Source organism: Plectropomus leopardus, chromosome 2, assembly GCF_008729295.1.
Source record: "Plectropomus leopardus isolate mb chromosome 2, YSFRI_Pleo_2.0, whole genome shotgun sequence".
NCBI classification, from domain to species: Eukaryota; Metazoa; Chordata; class Actinopteri; order Perciformes; family Serranidae; genus Plectropomus; species Plectropomus leopardus.
In genome coordinates, this window is record NC_056464.1 from 20341973 (window position 1) to 20359579 (window position 17607).

At 39.3% G+C, this 17607-nt stretch overlaps 1 protein-coding gene across 3 annotated transcripts; it reads left to right on the forward strand.

Annotated features, from left to right (window-relative positions):
* Positions 1–1937: 1937 nt before the first annotated feature.
* Positions 1938–17260, forward strand: pbrm1 (polybromo 1). Of its 3 annotated transcripts, none has more exons than XM_042504387.1 (30): positions 1938–2017; positions 4468–4617; positions 4745–4842; positions 4957–5104; positions 5195–5344; positions 5997–6113; positions 6196–6264; positions 6343–6441; positions 6530–6615; positions 6688–6773; positions 6888–7104; positions 8352–8493; positions 8589–8683; positions 8779–9058; positions 9172–9277; positions 10077–10716; positions 10851–11062; positions 11162–11347; positions 11463–11620; positions 11720–11971; positions 12046–12206; positions 12412–12569; positions 12715–12898; positions 13165–13366; positions 13481–13682; positions 13780–13932; positions 14441–14602; positions 15000–15052; positions 16372–16582; positions 16866–17260. In XM_042504387.1, exons 2-30 carry the CDS (start codon positions 4477–4479, stop codon positions 17027–17029), a joined length of 4932 nt encoding a protein of 1643 aa, XP_042360321.1. In that variant the 5' UTR covers positions 1938–2017; positions 4468–4476; the 3' UTR covers positions 17030–17260. The 3 variants fall into 3 exon arrangements, with proteins under 3 accessions (XP_042360321.1, XP_042360338.1, XP_042360329.1); XM_042504404.1 differs by having other exon boundaries at positions 12061–12206; XM_042504395.1 differs by having other exon boundaries at positions 6694–6773.
* Positions 17261–17607: the final 347 nt, after the last annotated feature.

The window sequence follows — 17607 nt, forward strand, 5'->3', positions numbered from 1 at the left end:
GGCAATCATGAATCCTCGTGTGTCAAGAGAATGAAAGAAAATGTATTTTAATTATTGTGAACACTTTGGAGCCATTAATATTTTTGGCCACTTGACAAGTGATCATGGTGGTACATTTGCCCATTTATTAAAGTCATCTTATTGAATCTACTCATAAAGCAAGAATGAGAATTATTGCCATCAAGTGGTTACATGTTTGAGTGTGTGAATAATGGTTTTCAACCTTCTTGGCTTGTGACCCCTTGCGAAAAAAACAAACAAATAAACAAAAAACATGGTATTGTTGTTATGCTAACTTTACATGTGTGGCTTGAATACTTCAACTCTAATCAATTTAAGATATCAGTAAGAGCCAAACTGACTAAGTGCTTTTGTGGTCATTTTTAAAAGCAAGTGATTTCAAACAGGATTCATGTCTGTTAAAATGACTATAACCCCTGGCAGAAATTATGGAATCACCAGTCTTGGAGGTTGTTCATTCAGTTGTTGAATTTTGTGGAAAAAAAGCAGATCACAGACATGCCACAAAACTAAAGTCATTTAAAATGGCAACTTTCTGGCTTTAAGAAACACTAAAAGAAATCAAGAAAAAAAAATGTGGTAGTCAATAACAATTGCTTTTTTACATCAAGCAGAAGGAAAAAATATGGAATCACTCAATTCTGAGGAAAAAATCATGGAATCACCCTGTAAATTTCCATTTCCAAAACTAACACCTGCATCAGATTAAATCTCCTCATTAGTCTGCAGCTAAAAAGGAGTGCTCACACCTTGGAGAGCTGTTGCATCAAGTGGATTGACATGAATCATGGCTCCAACACGAGAGATGTCAATTAAAACAAAGTAGAGGATTATCAAACTTCTTAAATAAGATAAATCATCATGGAATGTGGCAAAAGATGTTAGTTGTTCACAGTCAGCTGTGTCTAAAATATGGACCAAGTACAAACAACATGGGAAGGTTGTGAAAGGGAAGCATACTGGTAGACCAAGAAAGACATCAAAGCGTCAAGACACAAAACTTAAAGCAATATCTCTTGAAAACAGAAAATAGTGCAAATAGTCAAGATCTCAGTCCAGTTGAAAACCTGTGGTGGAAATTGAGGAAAATGGTCCATGACAAGGCTCCAACCTGCAAAGCTGATCTGGCAACAGCAATCAGAGAAAGTTGGAGTCAGATTGATGAAGAGCACTGTTTGTAACGCGTTAAGTCCATGCCTCAGAGACTGCAAGCTGTTATAAAAGCCAGAGGTGGTGCAACAAAGTACTAGTGGTGTGTTGTAGTAATCACTCAATTCTGAGTTTTCCTCAGAATTGAGTGATTGTATATTTTTTAACCTCTGCTTGATCTAAAAAAGCAATTGTTATTGGCTATCACAATTTTTTTTTCTTGATTTCTTTTAGTGTTTCTTAAAGCCAGAAAGTTGCCATTTTAGATGACTTTAGTTTTGTGGCATGTCTGTGATCTGCTTTTTTTCTACAAAATTAAACAACTGAATGAACATCCTCCAAGACTGGTGATTCCATAATTTTTTTGCCAGGGGTTATACTTGAGGTAGCTGATCTTGTAGTTTTGATGTAGGTTCGGGAGCTGAGGTGGTTTTGCTCGGCCCAAAGAAGACGTTTAATGGCGATGAGTAAAGTTAAATTCAACTAACAGGAACTCCGTTGCGCTGGCTTCGCTATAAACAACGTCGTAATTTATTCATTTTGTTTGTTTGTTTTGTGCAGTGGATATAGTTTCTAAATATTAAAGTTGTCAAAGTATTCAACCTGTATTTGTTTTTAGAAAATCCCATATAAAAGCAATAAGAGAGGAAATAATCTTAAAAATATTGTAAAACGCACTTTTAAATACGAATAAAATATATACACTTTTATTCTGAAGGTACAGAAACGGAAGTAGCCGTTACATTGTGGCCACCTTTACACTTGTGCCTCTCGGTCTAAAATCGATAAGTGATTGGCTTTCTTGATTATTAAAGATTTTGGGAGTCTAGTAACGCGCTCCCAGAAGGTAAGCACGCAACTATGTCAAATGGTTAAAGTGAAATATTTTCCATCGCGTGTCGTCGCTTCACTCAGCGGTTTGCTTTGTAACATTAGACGTTGTCACAGTGATGCCTTTGTCTCGCGTCTAACTAGAGGATGTTAAAAGCTAACCGTTAACTGTGGCTAACGTTAGCTGCCCTGTGGTCAGTTACCTGTCCGCGCTGAGGGACAGGTAGGTGGACAGCTGCTGTCCTCTGTGCTAGCTTATTACTGCCGATGTGAGCACACCGGGCTGCGGTCTGCACGCAGCTAGCTAGATGACATTAGAGAGGGCGGTTAACATGTTATGTAGAGTGAGAGCTCCAGACATGCCAGCATCATAGGTGTCTGTAGCTGGACGTGTCAGCACAGGTGATATTGATGAGCTGGTGTGGTTGTCATATTTTATAATCCGAAAATAAAGAGCTACCGAGAGACCAGAGGGCCTGTTGGAAAAAAAACCCCTAAAACACTGAATTGATTATTTCAGTTGCTGTGTGATAGCAGGATTTATCAAAATTCAACAGGCATGTCCTTTGGTTTTGAGTTAAGCATTTAAGTAGAGGTCAAAGGTTATTTGGGGTGACATGACCTTACTCATCAGGGATGACATGTGGGTGTTTCCCACCCATAGGTCATTGGGCTCTGCTTTATATACACAGAATGTGAGTAATAATACTGGTACATGTGCTGACAGAGTAAAATATTAACTATAAAAGATTTCAAGATTTGTAAAGTTACTTCAGCACCTAGGGGTCAACCGATATTGGTTTTTCAGGGCCTATACGGATACCGATTATTAGTAGTTAATGAGACCAATAACTAGTATTTGAAACTGATTTGCATTTACAATAAAATTGAAAGTCTTTCTGTCAATATTTAGAATTTGAAACATACAACCTCCAACATGAATGCCTTTATCAAATGTTAAATAAAAACCGTAAATTTTAAAAATCATATACAGCAAGTTTCCAGCAACTTTTTCTTTTTTAAATAAAATCAATTTAATAAAATTTTTTAATAAAATCAAGTGAAAATTTAAATAAATGAATAGATAAAAATAGCCTCCTGAGGTTTTACAAAGTAAAGGTTCCTGCTGAGTTGACACTTTCTTTGCACCTTTTCATTAATAAATTTTATCAGTGATCATTAAAATAAAATTCCAATTTAGATAATCGTCAAAATGCCAGGCTGATAATCTGTCGACCCCTAGCTTAAACCTTTGAGCATGACCATATCCACATAAAATACAGAATCTGTGTAGGTAAGAGAGACTACATGTCATGCAAAAAATATGTTTTCAGCCTCACATGGAGATTTCCGGCATGTCTGTTTAATAACATGTTTCACTGAATGTCTATGTGTTTTGGACAAAACACAACATATGAAGACTTCAAAGCTGAAAAAAGGGGCTAAAATCCAGACACTCCTCTTAACAAAAAGCGTTATTATAAAGGCTTGTTCATGGTGGAACAGATAAAATTAAGCCAACATGTTTCAGCCACACAGGGCCTATTTTGGGGCCTGACAAAGAAAGGGGTGCAATATCACTATCTAACCATGATTGTAATAAGTCAGATGAACATCAGCTGGTGGAGGAGCAGGCCCTGGCAAAGGGAAACACCTGGTTAGGCTACACCTTTTCACACTGCAGCCCAGTGTAAACCTCTGTAAATAATTAAACATATAAAAATACATACAGTAAATAAATACAAATTACATAGGTACCAATTTAAACCATAAAGAGAGAACAAAAAGAAACAAATATAATAAATTGTAGATCCCTTAAAGAAATATTGAACCAATCTATTCAAAATGTATAAAGAAGGTAAAGTCCATGTTCATTAGGAGACAATAATAAGGTAAGGTAATAAGGAGAAGGTAAAAATATATTCAAAAGCAGCATACTCCAAATACATATAAGGACAATGATCAACAAAGCTTAATGCCTATAGAGAATAATAGGTTCAACACTAATACAGATATACATACTGTATGTATATCTAAAGAAAAGCAACCCTGTCAATAGCATCATTTAAGGAGCTTGTGAATCCATCTGCTCCGTTTCTGGTTAAGTGTTTGTGTCTATATCCTCTTCTAGACATCATGTTGGACTTTTCAACAACTGGAATGAACAGTTTTTACTTTTTTGGGGCATTTTATATACCAAACAATCAATTATTCGAAAGAATAATCGCCAGATTTATTGATAATGAAGCCCTATTCTATATTATGTGGCATGGATGTCAACGCTATCAGCAGATGTTACTAACTGCTGCAGAGCCCAGCCAGTGTCCCTCTCTGAGATTTGTCTCTCAGTCTCTAGTTTATTCCCTGTTTAGATGCTGTTTGGAAACTGAGTATGTTATGTTCATTTCTCAACGGTAAGATTTTCTCCATGCAGTGAAACTTTACTTTCCTGGCTCTTTACCTCAGGGGTTCGCCATGGCCTTGAAAAGGAGAAGGGCGACATCTCCGTCAAGCAGTGTGAGTGGAGGAGATTTTGACGATAGCCAGACTTCATCGTTAGTGTCCTCTATTGGGAGAAAGAGGAGAAGGACCTCAAACATTCCAACTGTGGATCCTGTAATTTTACAAATTTATGTTTCCGTTTTTTTTTTAACACACAGTGAGAATTCTACTAACACAGATTAAGCCGTTGATACGAGATAGAATGTGGGTATTTTTCAGCGTTTAATCCTTTGCTTTGCAGATTGCTGTATGTCATGAACTGTACAACACAATCAGAGATTACAAGGATGATCAGGGCAGGATGTTGTGCGAGCTGTTCATCAGAGCCCCCAAACGAAGGTGTGGAAAGGGATGAACGGTCATTAGATACATAATTAAGTCCTCAAATTTCTCTAATATCTGTCAAGTAATTTAACACATACATTAGATGCAAAATGTACCCGTTTCTTACAGGAATCAACCAGACTATTACCATGTGGTGTCTCAGCCCATTGACATGATGAAGATCCAGCAGAAATTAAAGATGGAGGAGTATGATGATGTTGAACAACTCACCAGTGACTTTCAGCTATTATTCAACAATGCAAAAACATATTACAAGGTAAAAAAACAAACAAAAAAAAAACTACAAATATGTATAAGTTTGATTTCTCAGGCCTGCATGAATTATGTATTACTTGTGTCTGTCTAGTCTGACAGTCCTGAATATAGAGCAGCCTGTAAACTGTGGGACCTTTACCTGCGAACCAAGAATGAATTTGTACAGAGAGGCGAATATGATGATGATGATGACGATGGGTACGATGCACAAGACAATCCGGGGGGATCCACTGAAGATGAGGTGATACTCACAGACATTGCTGATAACTGATACCGCTAATAATATTTATCTTTAGGTTAGAATAAATGTCACTAATCTGTTGAAACAGTTCACAAAAGTGCCCACTCTTTTGGTGTTTTGAACCTTTATATGAACACATTTACCTCGATGTGAAGTGATATGAAGAATTTTGAGCATGTTGCTGCATTAATTTGCATAGAAATGGATAAATAATTGATGTTTTCCATCATGCAGACTTACCATATCATTGTGACAGTGTTCATTGTAATATTTCTCAGCTACATTAACAACTATGTTGCCTTATAAATACATGATTTGTATTGCTTTAATGAGTTCAGATATTTATTATATTATGTTTTATATAAGGGATTGATTTTAAGGGAACATTATGCAGCTCGGGTGCTTCTGGTTACTGTTGGTTGTATCAAGAATCTGAAAAAGTAAAGTCGCAAATTTACTATCGACGGATACATTTTCAGTTATTTTAAGGAAAATTATATCTAATAATATGTATAAACAAGATGTTATGGTTACTATAGTAGACCTTTTGTTTTTCAGTGTAGGTGAAGTGTATGTATACAGTATATAATATATCACTGAGGACAATACGATATTTCCTTACCTAAGCTGTGTGATGACTTGTGTATGACAGAGTGCACCTACGTGCTTGAAAGAAGTCCTCGAACAACTCCTTGATGCTGTGGTGTCTTACACCGAGCCCACCGGCCGACTTGTCAGCGAGCTATTCCAGAAGCTTCCCTCTAAAATGGTACTAGCACCTTTGAGTATGACATGTTATCAGTAAAATGAGTAACTTGGCTTTGATGTGTAGTTTTGCTTTTTTTACTCAGCAATACCCGGATTATTATGCCATCATTAAGGAACCAATTGATCTGAAAATCATCGCACAAAAGATTCAGGTATGCTATTGCTACAATAAATGAATATATGTTATGTTATATTATATTACAAAATCAAATAAATGTGCTTGCTTTTAGTTGAACCACTACAGGAGTATCAGTACCATGGCTAAAGATATAGAGTTGCTGGTCAAGAATGCCAAAACCTATAATGAGCCTGGTTCACAAGTGTTTAAGGTGAGTGCCTAACTGAGAATATGACACATGCTGGATGTCATTAGCTATGTTTGACATGAATATCTATGACCTTCTCATGTGTTTCTAGGATGCAAACACCATCAAAAAGATATTTGCACAAAAGAAGTCTGAGATGGAGCATGGAGAACCAATCAAGTCTAGCATTCGTATCAGGTAAATCGGAGACAACACTTGGAAGAATGTTGAGTTAAGTCATGATTTTAACTCTCTGTTGCTCTTCTGAAGAAATAGAAGGTCTGCCCAGGGAGACCGTCTCTCAGCTATCACCATGGCTCTTCAGTTTGAAAGTGATGAGGAAGGCATTCTCTCTGGTACATCTTTACCTCATTATTTTACGGTCATCAAACACAAAGACACTCCATATAATGAATTGTTGTACTTGATAGGTTGGTTATCATTTCTTCAACTTTGTCTGTATTTGTCAGGCTCGGTTCACTATGATGAGGGGGAGTCTGAGGCAGAGAGCATGACCTCTAACATGGACATGAGTAATCCCATCTTCCAGCTGTATGAAGCTGTGCGGGGTGCCAGGAACAGCCAGGGCCAGCTGATCTCTGAGCCTTTCCTGCAGCTGCCCTCCAGGAAGGACTACCCTGACTACTACCACCAGATCAGCCAACCCATCTGCCTCCATCAGATCAAGTATGACAGAACAAGCACTCATCTAACTCTGTGTGTCATTTCATTTGTTTGTGTCCACAAGGACTGACAGATTTAATACTCAACAGTATTGACATTTGTGTTCATTTTTTCAATCATCAGTAGTTGTTTAGTATGTTTGGAAATAGGGCTAGGCAGTATATCAAAATAATATTCATATGGTTGTATGGGATCAGATATTGTCTTAGATTTTGGCTATCATAATACCATAAGTGTTGTCCTTTCCTGGTTTTAAAGGCTGCATTACAGTAAAGTGAGATCATTTTCTGATCTTACTGGGCTATTATAGCCGTTCTATTATTTGTATTTACCCACTTTAATCATTATATCCAGATAATGTAGCAATATTGATATTGAGCTATTTGGTCAAAGATTTCATGATATATGATTTTCTCCATATCATCTAACCCTGTTTTGATGGGGCTTTTGTGTGTCTTTTCTTTTTTTTTTTTTCATTTAATTCCTTCTAAAAGTTCATTAAAAGTCAAAAGCCCATTGGTAAAAATTGTCTCTGAGGCCTCTATAGTCATTTGGGGGTTTAAGTCCAAAAAGATCTCTATTTCATTTAATAATAATAATAATAATAATAATAATAATAATAATATAATAATATAGGTACAAAGTGCTTTACAAATATAGGTAATTAAATTTAATTAATTTATTATTCATTTAAATTTAATTTATAATTATTTTAATTTGATTTAATATATGATAATTTTTAATGTCATGTGTGATTTTTTAAAAATAATTTGTATGTAAATATAGATCTGTTTATCTATCTAGAAATTTTTTTTAGCTTACCTTTTATGATGTTCTTAGAAATGAAAAAAAAAATAGTATTTTTTAACACATAGTTTAAAGTGTCTTTTTAGATTCTGTGAATTCAGTGTCGGATGACACATTTACCAGAAAAAATGAATATGTCTCGCACACTTCAAGGAGTTTGTTCAATAAAAGCATTACAACTGTAGTGGAAAAGATTATTTGCAATTTATAAAATTTGTCTTTTTATACAACCTTTCTAGGCAAAAAAAATGTTGGACATTTCTTGGATCTAAACACATTCTACTGCACTCTTTTCTAATTCATGTTTTCATCACTGATTTGTTTTATTTCACCAACATTCTCCCTTTTTATTTTCTACCCCTACGGCATCACACACACTCAGTGTACAGTACAGTATTTCTGTGCCCTCCTTCCCAAATGTGAGAGCCCGTAATTCCCCACAGGAACAAGATGAAGAACAATGAATATGAGAGTGTTGAGCATGTCGACTCTGATCTGATGCGGATGTTTGAGAATGCCAAACGCTACAATGTTCCTCACTCCTCCATCTACAAGCGTGCGCTCAAACTCCAACACATTCAGCAGGTCTGTCCCAACAGACATATCTCGGCAACTTTGTTGTATTTTAAAGAGGTATTATTATAGCCATGTGATGTATATATCACATATTTTCTGTGCAGATGAAGAGGAAGGAGCTTTTACAAAGAGATGATGATGATGGAGACAGCATGCTCTCCTCTGCCACATCTGACACCAGCAGCACAAAAAGAAAAAGGTTTGCACTTTGTCACATTAAATCACTCACCTCTCTGTAGCTACTTGTTTTGTGTGTGAAGGCAGAGTGACAGTTGATCTGCATTTTATTTGCAGTCACAAGAAGAACACAAAGAAAAACCGAATGAAAGCTCTCTTTGCTTCTGTCGCTGAGGCTCGAGAAGCTGGCACTGGTCGGAGACTGTGTGACCTCTTCATGGTGAAGCCTTCGAAGAAGGACTATCCCGACTATTACAAAGTCATCCTGGAACCGATGGACCTCAGGACCATTGAGCACAACATCCGCTCTGACAAGTACTTGACTGAAGACCAAATGATGGAAGAAATGAAGCTGATGTTCCGCAACGCTCGACACTACAATGAAGAGGGCTCTCAGGTAAGATCTGTGTTTTATTTGCGTCTAATTAACTGTAAGTCAAACTCGGCCTGAGGAAAGTTTTATCCAGGAAGCAGGAGGGCCTCATGATAAACTTCTTTGTTGTTTTTCAGGTCTACAATGATGCTGACATCCTAGAGAAGATTTTGAAAGACAGACGCAGAGATCTCGGGCCAGTGACAGATGATGATGACATGATGTCCCCAAAATTGAAAATAAGTAAGTCACTGTAGGCGTTTTGACATGTAATTAATTTGCACGTCAATTTTTTTCCCCAACTGTTAATTATGTCATCAGCACTTCCACACAGAAAGTGAATATTAGACAGTGAAAATGCAACATGACTCTTTTCTTGAAAAAGATTGATTTTTGTCAGCTTTCTCACTGTGAATAAAGGCATCAACCCACCACATTGTGCCTATTTATGAGGATTAGGATTAACTGAAAGACATGGAGGCTTCATAGTCAGGGCCAAGACGGTCAACTTTATTACTCCTTTCAACCTTGACAAAGGTAGTGTGTACCAGATCCTCTCCCTCTGTTCTTACTCTTCACAATAAAAGCCTGAGACATATACACTACATAACTGTCTACTGGATGGATCTTACATTCACTCAGATCATTTTGCATAAACAAAACTTAATAAAATAGCTTACAGTTTCTTAGTCTATATATATGACAACTTAACCTCAGACAGACTGCCAGACAGGTTCAGGTTCATAGGATCCTGGTAGTTGTCCCAAATTTGCATTGCTGCTGGCAAATCTGTTTGAACCTTTTATTGAATCAGTTTTGCGACTGTAGCAAATTTGCATTGTTGCCTGTGCGAAAAGTTTTTTAAAGAAAAATTCACAGGTGAGTATTTCGCAATCCTCACACCCCCTGTACATAAAGGCCTTTAGTCAGCCAGATTTACTTCACTTCACTGAATCACATCAAAGCAAATGTGTGAGTTTGTTACGTGTCAAGCTGTTGAAAGATTGGTTGTCATTAACACAGGAACTTTATTTGATTGCAGGAAAGAACAGCCTTACTCTGAAGAAGTCCAAGTACTTAACACCTTTACAGCAGAAACTCAATGAACTTTATGAGGCTGTCAAGAACTTCACTGATAAGCGGGGCCGTCGCCTCAGCACAATTTTCTTGCGGCTGCCATCTCGTGCCGAGCTGCCCGACTACTACATTGCCATCAAGAAACCTGTGGACATGGAGAAGATAAAGAGCCACATGTTGGCTAATAAGTATCAGGATGTGGATGCCCTAGTGGAGGACTTGGTGCTCATGTTCAACAATGCCTGCACCTACAACGAGCCTGAGTCTCTGATTTACCGTGATGCCCTTGTGCTGCACAGGGTGCTGTTGGAGACGAGGCGTGACCTGGAGGGAGGAGATGACGCCCATGTGCCTGACGTGCCTCGCCTCATCCAGGAACTTATCCGCAGCCTCTTTGTGTCTGTGCTCGGTCACCAAGATGACGAGGGCCGTTGCTACAGTGATTCACTGGCAGAGATTCCTGCGCTTGATCCTGCAAATCCCGAGAAGCCTGCGCTCAACTTTGAGATCATTAGGACCAATGTAGATCGAGGGCGTTATAAGAGGCTGGATGTGTTTCAGGACCACATGTTTGAAGTTCTGGAAAAGGCCAGAAGATTGAATAGGTGAGGTGCTGTTGACCATCCTATACAGAATCATATCAGTTGTCTTATCATCTTTTACTGCATTGATGTTGTAAGATTATTTTAGATTATTTTGAAGAAATCTCAAAGTTTGATACACCATATGTATTTTACAGGACAGATTCCGAGATCTTTGAGGATGCTGTGGAGTTGCAGCAGTTCTTCATCCGGATCAGAGATGAGCTTTGCAAGAACGGAGAGATCTTGATGTCTCCTGCTCTCAGCTACACCTCCAAACATTTGCACAGTGATGTAGAAAAGGAGAAGAAAGAGAAGCTCCCCAAGGAGTTTGAGGAGGACAAAATCAAGAGGGAAGAGGAAAAAAGGGGTATTTTTGATTTGATTATTTTAGAGATCACATTATATACAAGTTCTGTCTCAGCATATACTGTGGCATTGTTGTACTGAGTCACTTGTAAATTCCTAGAAGCTGAGAAAAGAGAGGACTCTGTTGGCGGATCATGGCAGTCGAGCCTGCAACGCACATACAGTCAGGATTGCAGCTTCAAAGACAGTATGTACCATGTGGGAGACTATGTATATGTGGAGCCTGCAGAGCCAAACCTGCAGCCTCATATCATCTACATTGAACGCCTTTGGCAAGACGACACCGGTCAGTCTCATTATCGCACTAATCAAACAATAACTCAATAAAGACATGTTGATATTTCTGCTACAGTTCTGTAAGACATCTTTTGAAATCTTTTTCTAAACTTTATTAAATGCAGGTGAGAAATGGCTGTATGGCTGCTGGTTCTACAGGCCAAATGAAACCTTTCATCTCGCCACAAGGAAGTTCTTGGAGAAGGAAGTTTTTAAGAGCGACTATTACAACAAAGCTCCCATCAGCAAGATTCTGGGCAAATGTGTGGTCATGTTTGTGAAGGTAAGTGCTTGTCTTTTTTCTTTAACTTTGTTAGGTGTAGGTTTTGTTTTGGAACATCAATTTGTATTGATCAGGTATTTATGGTGTGTCTTATTTTAGGAGTACTTCAAACTTCACCCAGAAGGCTTCAGAGCCGAGGATGTCTATGTCTGTGAGTCGCGCTACTCTGCCAAGTCCAAGTCCTTCAAGAAGATCAAGATGTGGACCATGCCCTTGAGCTCTGTGAGGTTTGTTCCAAGAGAGGTCCCGCTACCCGTTGTCCGTGTGGCGTCCATGTTTGCTCCCAAACAAGAGGAGAAACCCCCAGAGGTTGTGGAAGAAATCAAAATGACAGATGGTGTTGTAGACAAGGTAAATGCCTTTTTTTTTTTTTTTTTTAAATGACAGAATAAACGTAAAATAATACACACCATTATCTGAAAAAGAATTTGTGTCTGCAGGAGAGGGAGGATGTTGCAATGGATATGAGCAATGGGGAGCCAGGTTGTCAGTACTACGAGCAGCTCTGCTACAACAACCTGTGGCTGAAAGTGGGAGACTGTGTTTACATTGCTTCACATGGACTAGTGCGCCATCGAGTCGGCAGGTAGAGTAAATGCATTTCTTTTCAACTGAATATGGGACACATGGGTCATCTCCTTCCCTTTCAATCACGGACACAGGAGCTCTATATTATGGGATGGTAGGAATAGCATGAAAGTGTGTTGGTAGTGTGTTTGTGAGTAAACAAGTGTTCTCTGATTTCTGATGTGTCAAATGCAGCTTATTTTTCTGATATATATACTGAACAGGATTGAGAAAATGTGGATGCGAGATGGAGCAGGCTACTTCTTTGGTCCAATCTTCATCCATCCAGAGGAAACAGAGCATGAGCCCACTAAAATGTTCTACAAGAAGGAAGTGTTCCTCAGCAACCTTGAGGAGACTTGCCCCATGACCTGCATCATAGGTACCTTCCCTTTTTATGCATATTACACACAATATATTGTAGACCAGACTTTATTTTCACAAATACTGCAGTGTATAAAGTTTAATGTGTGTAGCTGATATGAATCATTTGATGCAATGACTGAGCAAGTTTTCTTGTTTTAAAGGGAAGTGTGTGGTGTCGTCCTTCAAAGACTACCTGTCGTGTCGGCCAACTGAAGTGCCTGAAGAGAACGTTCTGCTCTGTGAGAGCCGCTACATTGAGAGTGAGAAGCAGATGAAAAAGTTCAAGGGTCTCAAGCGTTTTTCACTCTCTGGGAAGGTGGTGGAGGATGAAATCTACTATTTTAGGTGAAAAACCGTTTATATGCCTTAATTTTGCTGTAACTTTTGGCAGCAGGAAAGCAAATACAAAAATTTTGTGAAAGAGTTACAAAGCAAACATGCACTAATCGTAATACAGAAACATTTTATCCTCCTGTGTAGGGTCAGTTAAATCCATAAATTGTGTTCTTTGATTGAAGCACTAAAAGTTTAGCAGCAAGTGCTTCCTATGTGAAGGATTAATTTGAAAAGATGGGTGCATTGCACAGTATTTTTCTGATTGTCTTATACAGGAAGCTCATAGTGCCTCAGAAGGAGCCATCCCCTCTGCTCGACAGGAAAATTGAGGAACTGGAGGCCAAGTTTGCTGATATGACTGATGAGGAGCTTGAGGATCTTGGGGATGATGATGGTGAGCTAGGGGACCACTCTCATCCTCGGATGCAATCTTCCTTGTCCAGTGACATGGATATCATGCCTTACACTCCTCCGCAGGTCAGTTTGGAAAGCCTTTAGTTACCATTTCCAATTTCCTCTGCTAACTAACAACTGATTATGTGGCTTGTAGCATTTTATTTTTGCAATTACTTCTCTTGTGTTTGGTTGCAGTCTACACCAAAATCTATAAAGGGCCTTTCAAAGAAGGAGGGCTCAAAGCGGAAGATCAACATGAGCGGCTACATCCTGTTCAGCAGTGAGATGCGAGCGGTCATCAAAGCCCAGCACCCAGACTTCTCCTTTGGGGAGCTGAGCCGCCTCGTTGGGACCGAGTGGAGAAACCTGGAGAGCTCCAGGAAAGCAGAATATGAAGGTGAGCCTAAATTCTGGCCTTCATCCAGATGTTTGTGTGTCAAGAATTGCAAAACATATACTGCTAACACCCCATGCTTGTGTTGATTGTTTTGCAGAGCGAGCAGCTAAAGTGGCAGAACAGCAGGAGCGTGACAGGGCCCAGCATCAGACGTCCCCTAGAGCAGGTACCCCAGTAGGGGCACTGATGGGGGTGGTGCCTCCCCCAATCCCCATGGGGATGCTAAATCCCAGCATGACGCCTGTGTCAGGTAACCCCTCATAGATTCAGATGGATCCCCAGTTTACACTAGAAGGCTGGGATAAGAAGCTGAACTGCTAGATGTATTCACATTTTAAGTTCCCTTATCTCACCCATGTAAGCACGTTTGTGATGTTGTGGTGTTGTGATTTAATTTATGTTGCCTTTAATATCAATTCACTTAACTGATAAGCCCATACCTCGATTGCTGTACTGTGTAATTTATTCTTCACATGATTTTGCACTATTAAATGCAGAACATGAAGTGTAACAGTTGCTGTACACCATTTGAGGATTGGGTTTTAAAAAATGAATTAGTGCTTGACAGTAGTGCATGTGCACCAGATTGTTTTCATTGTGCATTTTTCATTTATTTCCATCCATGTCCATCATAATGATCTGCAGATTAAAGGAAAACATATATATTAACATATTTCTGAATGCTTGGTAGTGCAAGTAGTTGATGCATGTCTGACTGATGCATGTTGCTGTCTTGTGTTACTACTGTCCCTTCTAAGAAGGTATGATGGGTGCATATAGGTCAGCTATGATGCCCCCACAGGGCCATGTTGAAGGCATGGTTAGTATGACTGGCATGCCACCACATCACACGGGGGTGCCTGTCTTTCCCCAACACCTCCTACCTGTTATGCCTGGGTTCCCTGGAATGCTGTACTTTGGTAAGAGTGCTGTCATAGCCACCCCACCTGCCATGCAGTTGCTTCCTGTCTACCAATCTGACCTGCTGGAGGGGCTACCTGTACCAATAGGCTGTGGTTTTTAAGAGGATGTTGACTAGTCAGTTGAGAGCGTTTAGTCTAAACTGGGGCGGATTATTTGTTTTGCTCATTGCTAGTAGGCTTGTCGGTAATATGGCATTTAGAGAAATGTAGTGACTCCAAAAAAACCCTTATGTTTTAGATTAAAGCTTCATAATTGGCTTGTGTACGTGTTCGTATGTAGATTAAAATAGCACAATTTAAGTAACGGACTTTAAATTTGTAATACAAACCAATATCAAATTCAAATTGCCTGCTGCACTTTATGATAGCGTCTTGATGTTTAATTTCCCCACAGGTGTCAATGGCATGGGAGGTGGGCCTGGAGGAGGAAACATTCATGGATCCCAGGTAATGTATAAGGCTCTGTAATCACAGAAAACTGCATTTAAGATCAGAGTTTAAATACATGTTGCTGTTTACTGTTGATGAAGGTTCTCAGTCATCCAGGTCATGGTAACCATAAGTGCTATTTCTTGGCAACTGATACGACACTAGTTATCATTGAGGGAACCCAGGAGCGCATTGTAAGTGGGTGATACGACACTACTTACCACCCACTTACAATGTGCTCCTGAGTTCCCTCCCCAGAAGGACTGACACCCACTCACACCTGGACCCGTCCAGTCCCAACAACCCACACAAATGCTGTTTGGGTCAACGACTCGCGAGTAGCCATAACCACTCTGAAACTCATCAGAGTCCACATGTGACCTTAACGACTCTGTAGCACACACCTACACAGGGTTTAAAGCCTGCAGCTCCCTTCCAGCTGGTTCGAGCTGTAAAAGCTTCTTGGATGAGAGGCCAAATGGCTTCAAGGAACTAAAACAAGTCCAGTTGCTAACAAAATAGCACTCATGGTTGCTGCTTACTGACAGCTGTCAGTATATAATAGCATTTGAAGGCATAATATTTTGGTCTGTACCTAAATAGTATTTCTCCAACCACTTTTTTCTACGTTGTTCCTCTATTGAAAGTGCACCTTGACAAAACATTTGCGGTTGAAACTGTAGACTGTATGGTTGAAACAAAGTGAACAAACGTTAACATGGGTGCATTTGTTGACGCAGTTGACAGTTTACAGCAGTTGCATTCAAAATAGGTATATACATGTAAATTTACATTTACATTTAAGTTTTTTAATTAACATTTTTCAAAAATCTCACGCACCCCCTGCAGTACTCTAAAATACCTCTAGGGGTACCCATACCCTCATTTGAGAAGACAGACAACATTGCAGGAACAGCATAATGCAACCAGAATACCGAGGTACAAGAAAATGGCAGATGTATTGCCCACTGTATTATATTAAATCTTGCATTACAGAGTACAGTAGTGAGTGTTTTAAATTGGTAAAAAAAAAAAAAGTAAAATTTTTTTTTTTTTTAAGGAAAGAAATGTGTGATCTTAGGGGCTCTTTTATGGGGCACCTTGGTAAGTGGGGGCTTTAGGTCGACCGTCCGCTTGCCTCCTCCCTGTTATTGCTTGGATGGCAAAACTTGTGCTTAAAGCCCTAATCAACAGACCGTGTTCCACCACCACGTGATACCTGTGATGTTTTTCACACACACCAGTTGCAGACTGGGGCTTAATTTTGTCAAGAAATTGATAAAGATGAAACGCTATTTGAATTCCAAAAATAATAGTTCTTGTAATATTTTCATTAGATGGGTTTGATGGGCTCAGGGCAGGCTCCACCACCATACCCAGGACAGGGCCAGATGGGACAACCTGCGCACCAGCAGCCCTCCACCCCGGTGTTTGTGTCTCCCCCAGCCAAGTCTCAGCGGCTGCTCCACTCCGAGGCTTACCTCAGATACATCGAGGGCCTTACTGCAGAATCCTCTACCATTTCCAAATGGGACCAAGCTCTCTCAGGTTAATCTTGCTTTTTCGATTGCAAGTGAACGAGTCGTCATAAAATGATGGTCACACTGAATAATGTTGCTTAGAGATCTATTTTTTTCTGGGTTTTGCTTGTCCAACATCTATCAAGTGACCCCTGATGTGAGCAGTCATCCAGGGTAGTCTTTTAATTTTTTTGTATGCGATGACGCAATATCCTATATCAACATCACTTTGATTAGTCCCCAAAGTGTATAAATAAAACAATGTAGAATGGTGAAAACATAATTTGTATGATTTATTTGTGTTCTTTCAGTGCAAAAGCAAGATGTACGCCTCACTAAAGAGCAAGAGAGCAGACTACCGTCCCACTGGCTGAAGAGTAAGGGGGCCCACAAGACGATGGCAGATGCACTTTGGCGTCTCCGTGACCTGATGCTGCGAGACACCTTAAACATGCGTCAGATGCACAACCTGTAGCATGCTCCTAATCTGAGCCTCTGTTCCCTCTGTACCTGTGAGACAGGAAGATGGCCAAGCTCACTAAAATGTTAACTTTGTGTTGTTGTTAAACATGTGTTTGTAGTTCTAAAATCTTCTTTCTGTGTTGAAGTTGTTTTTTGTTTTACATTTCAAGTGCATTATTGTTAATGGCTGTAATTCTGTGATGAATGCCTTCATGCTTTCACGATTAAAATGTGAAGAGCTCAATTTGGCTGTATTTATTTACTTTATAGGACCTAGTACTGTGTGTTGTTTGAGATGCATCACTAGAACTATCCCACTATGGCAAATAATGATCATATGTGTATTTTTTATCTTCTTAGCATCTTCTAAAAGCAAGAATGGATTGATTTCATTAATTCATCTATACAGGAGAGGAATTAAAGGGACACATCACCTGTTTCCATGGCCTTGGAAAGCTTAATACATGTGAACACGGGCTGGTCTGTCTCAAAGACAGAAACCAGAGAAATCTCCAACTTGTGATGTCATAGGGTTTAAAATCTGGAGCTGCTCCAGACGATGCATGAAAGCCTGGTTTTGTGGACCCACAG

What these genes read in the sequence shown, in the direction of transcription:
- pbrm1 (XM_042504387.1), top strand. Translation starts at nt 4,477, where the DNA reads ATGGCCTTGAAAAGGAGAAGGGCGACATCTCCGTCAAGCAGTGTGAGT. An exon ending in GGGGATCCACTGAAGATGAG is followed by an intron (nt 5,345 to 5,996) that starts GTGATACTCACA and finishes TGTGTATGACAG; the next exon opens with AGTGCACCTACGTGCTTGAA. An exon ending in GTCCCCAAAATTGAAAATAA is followed by an intron (nt 9,278 to 10,076) that starts GTAAGTCACTGT and finishes ATTTGATTGCAG; the next exon opens with GAAAGAACAGCCTTACTCTG.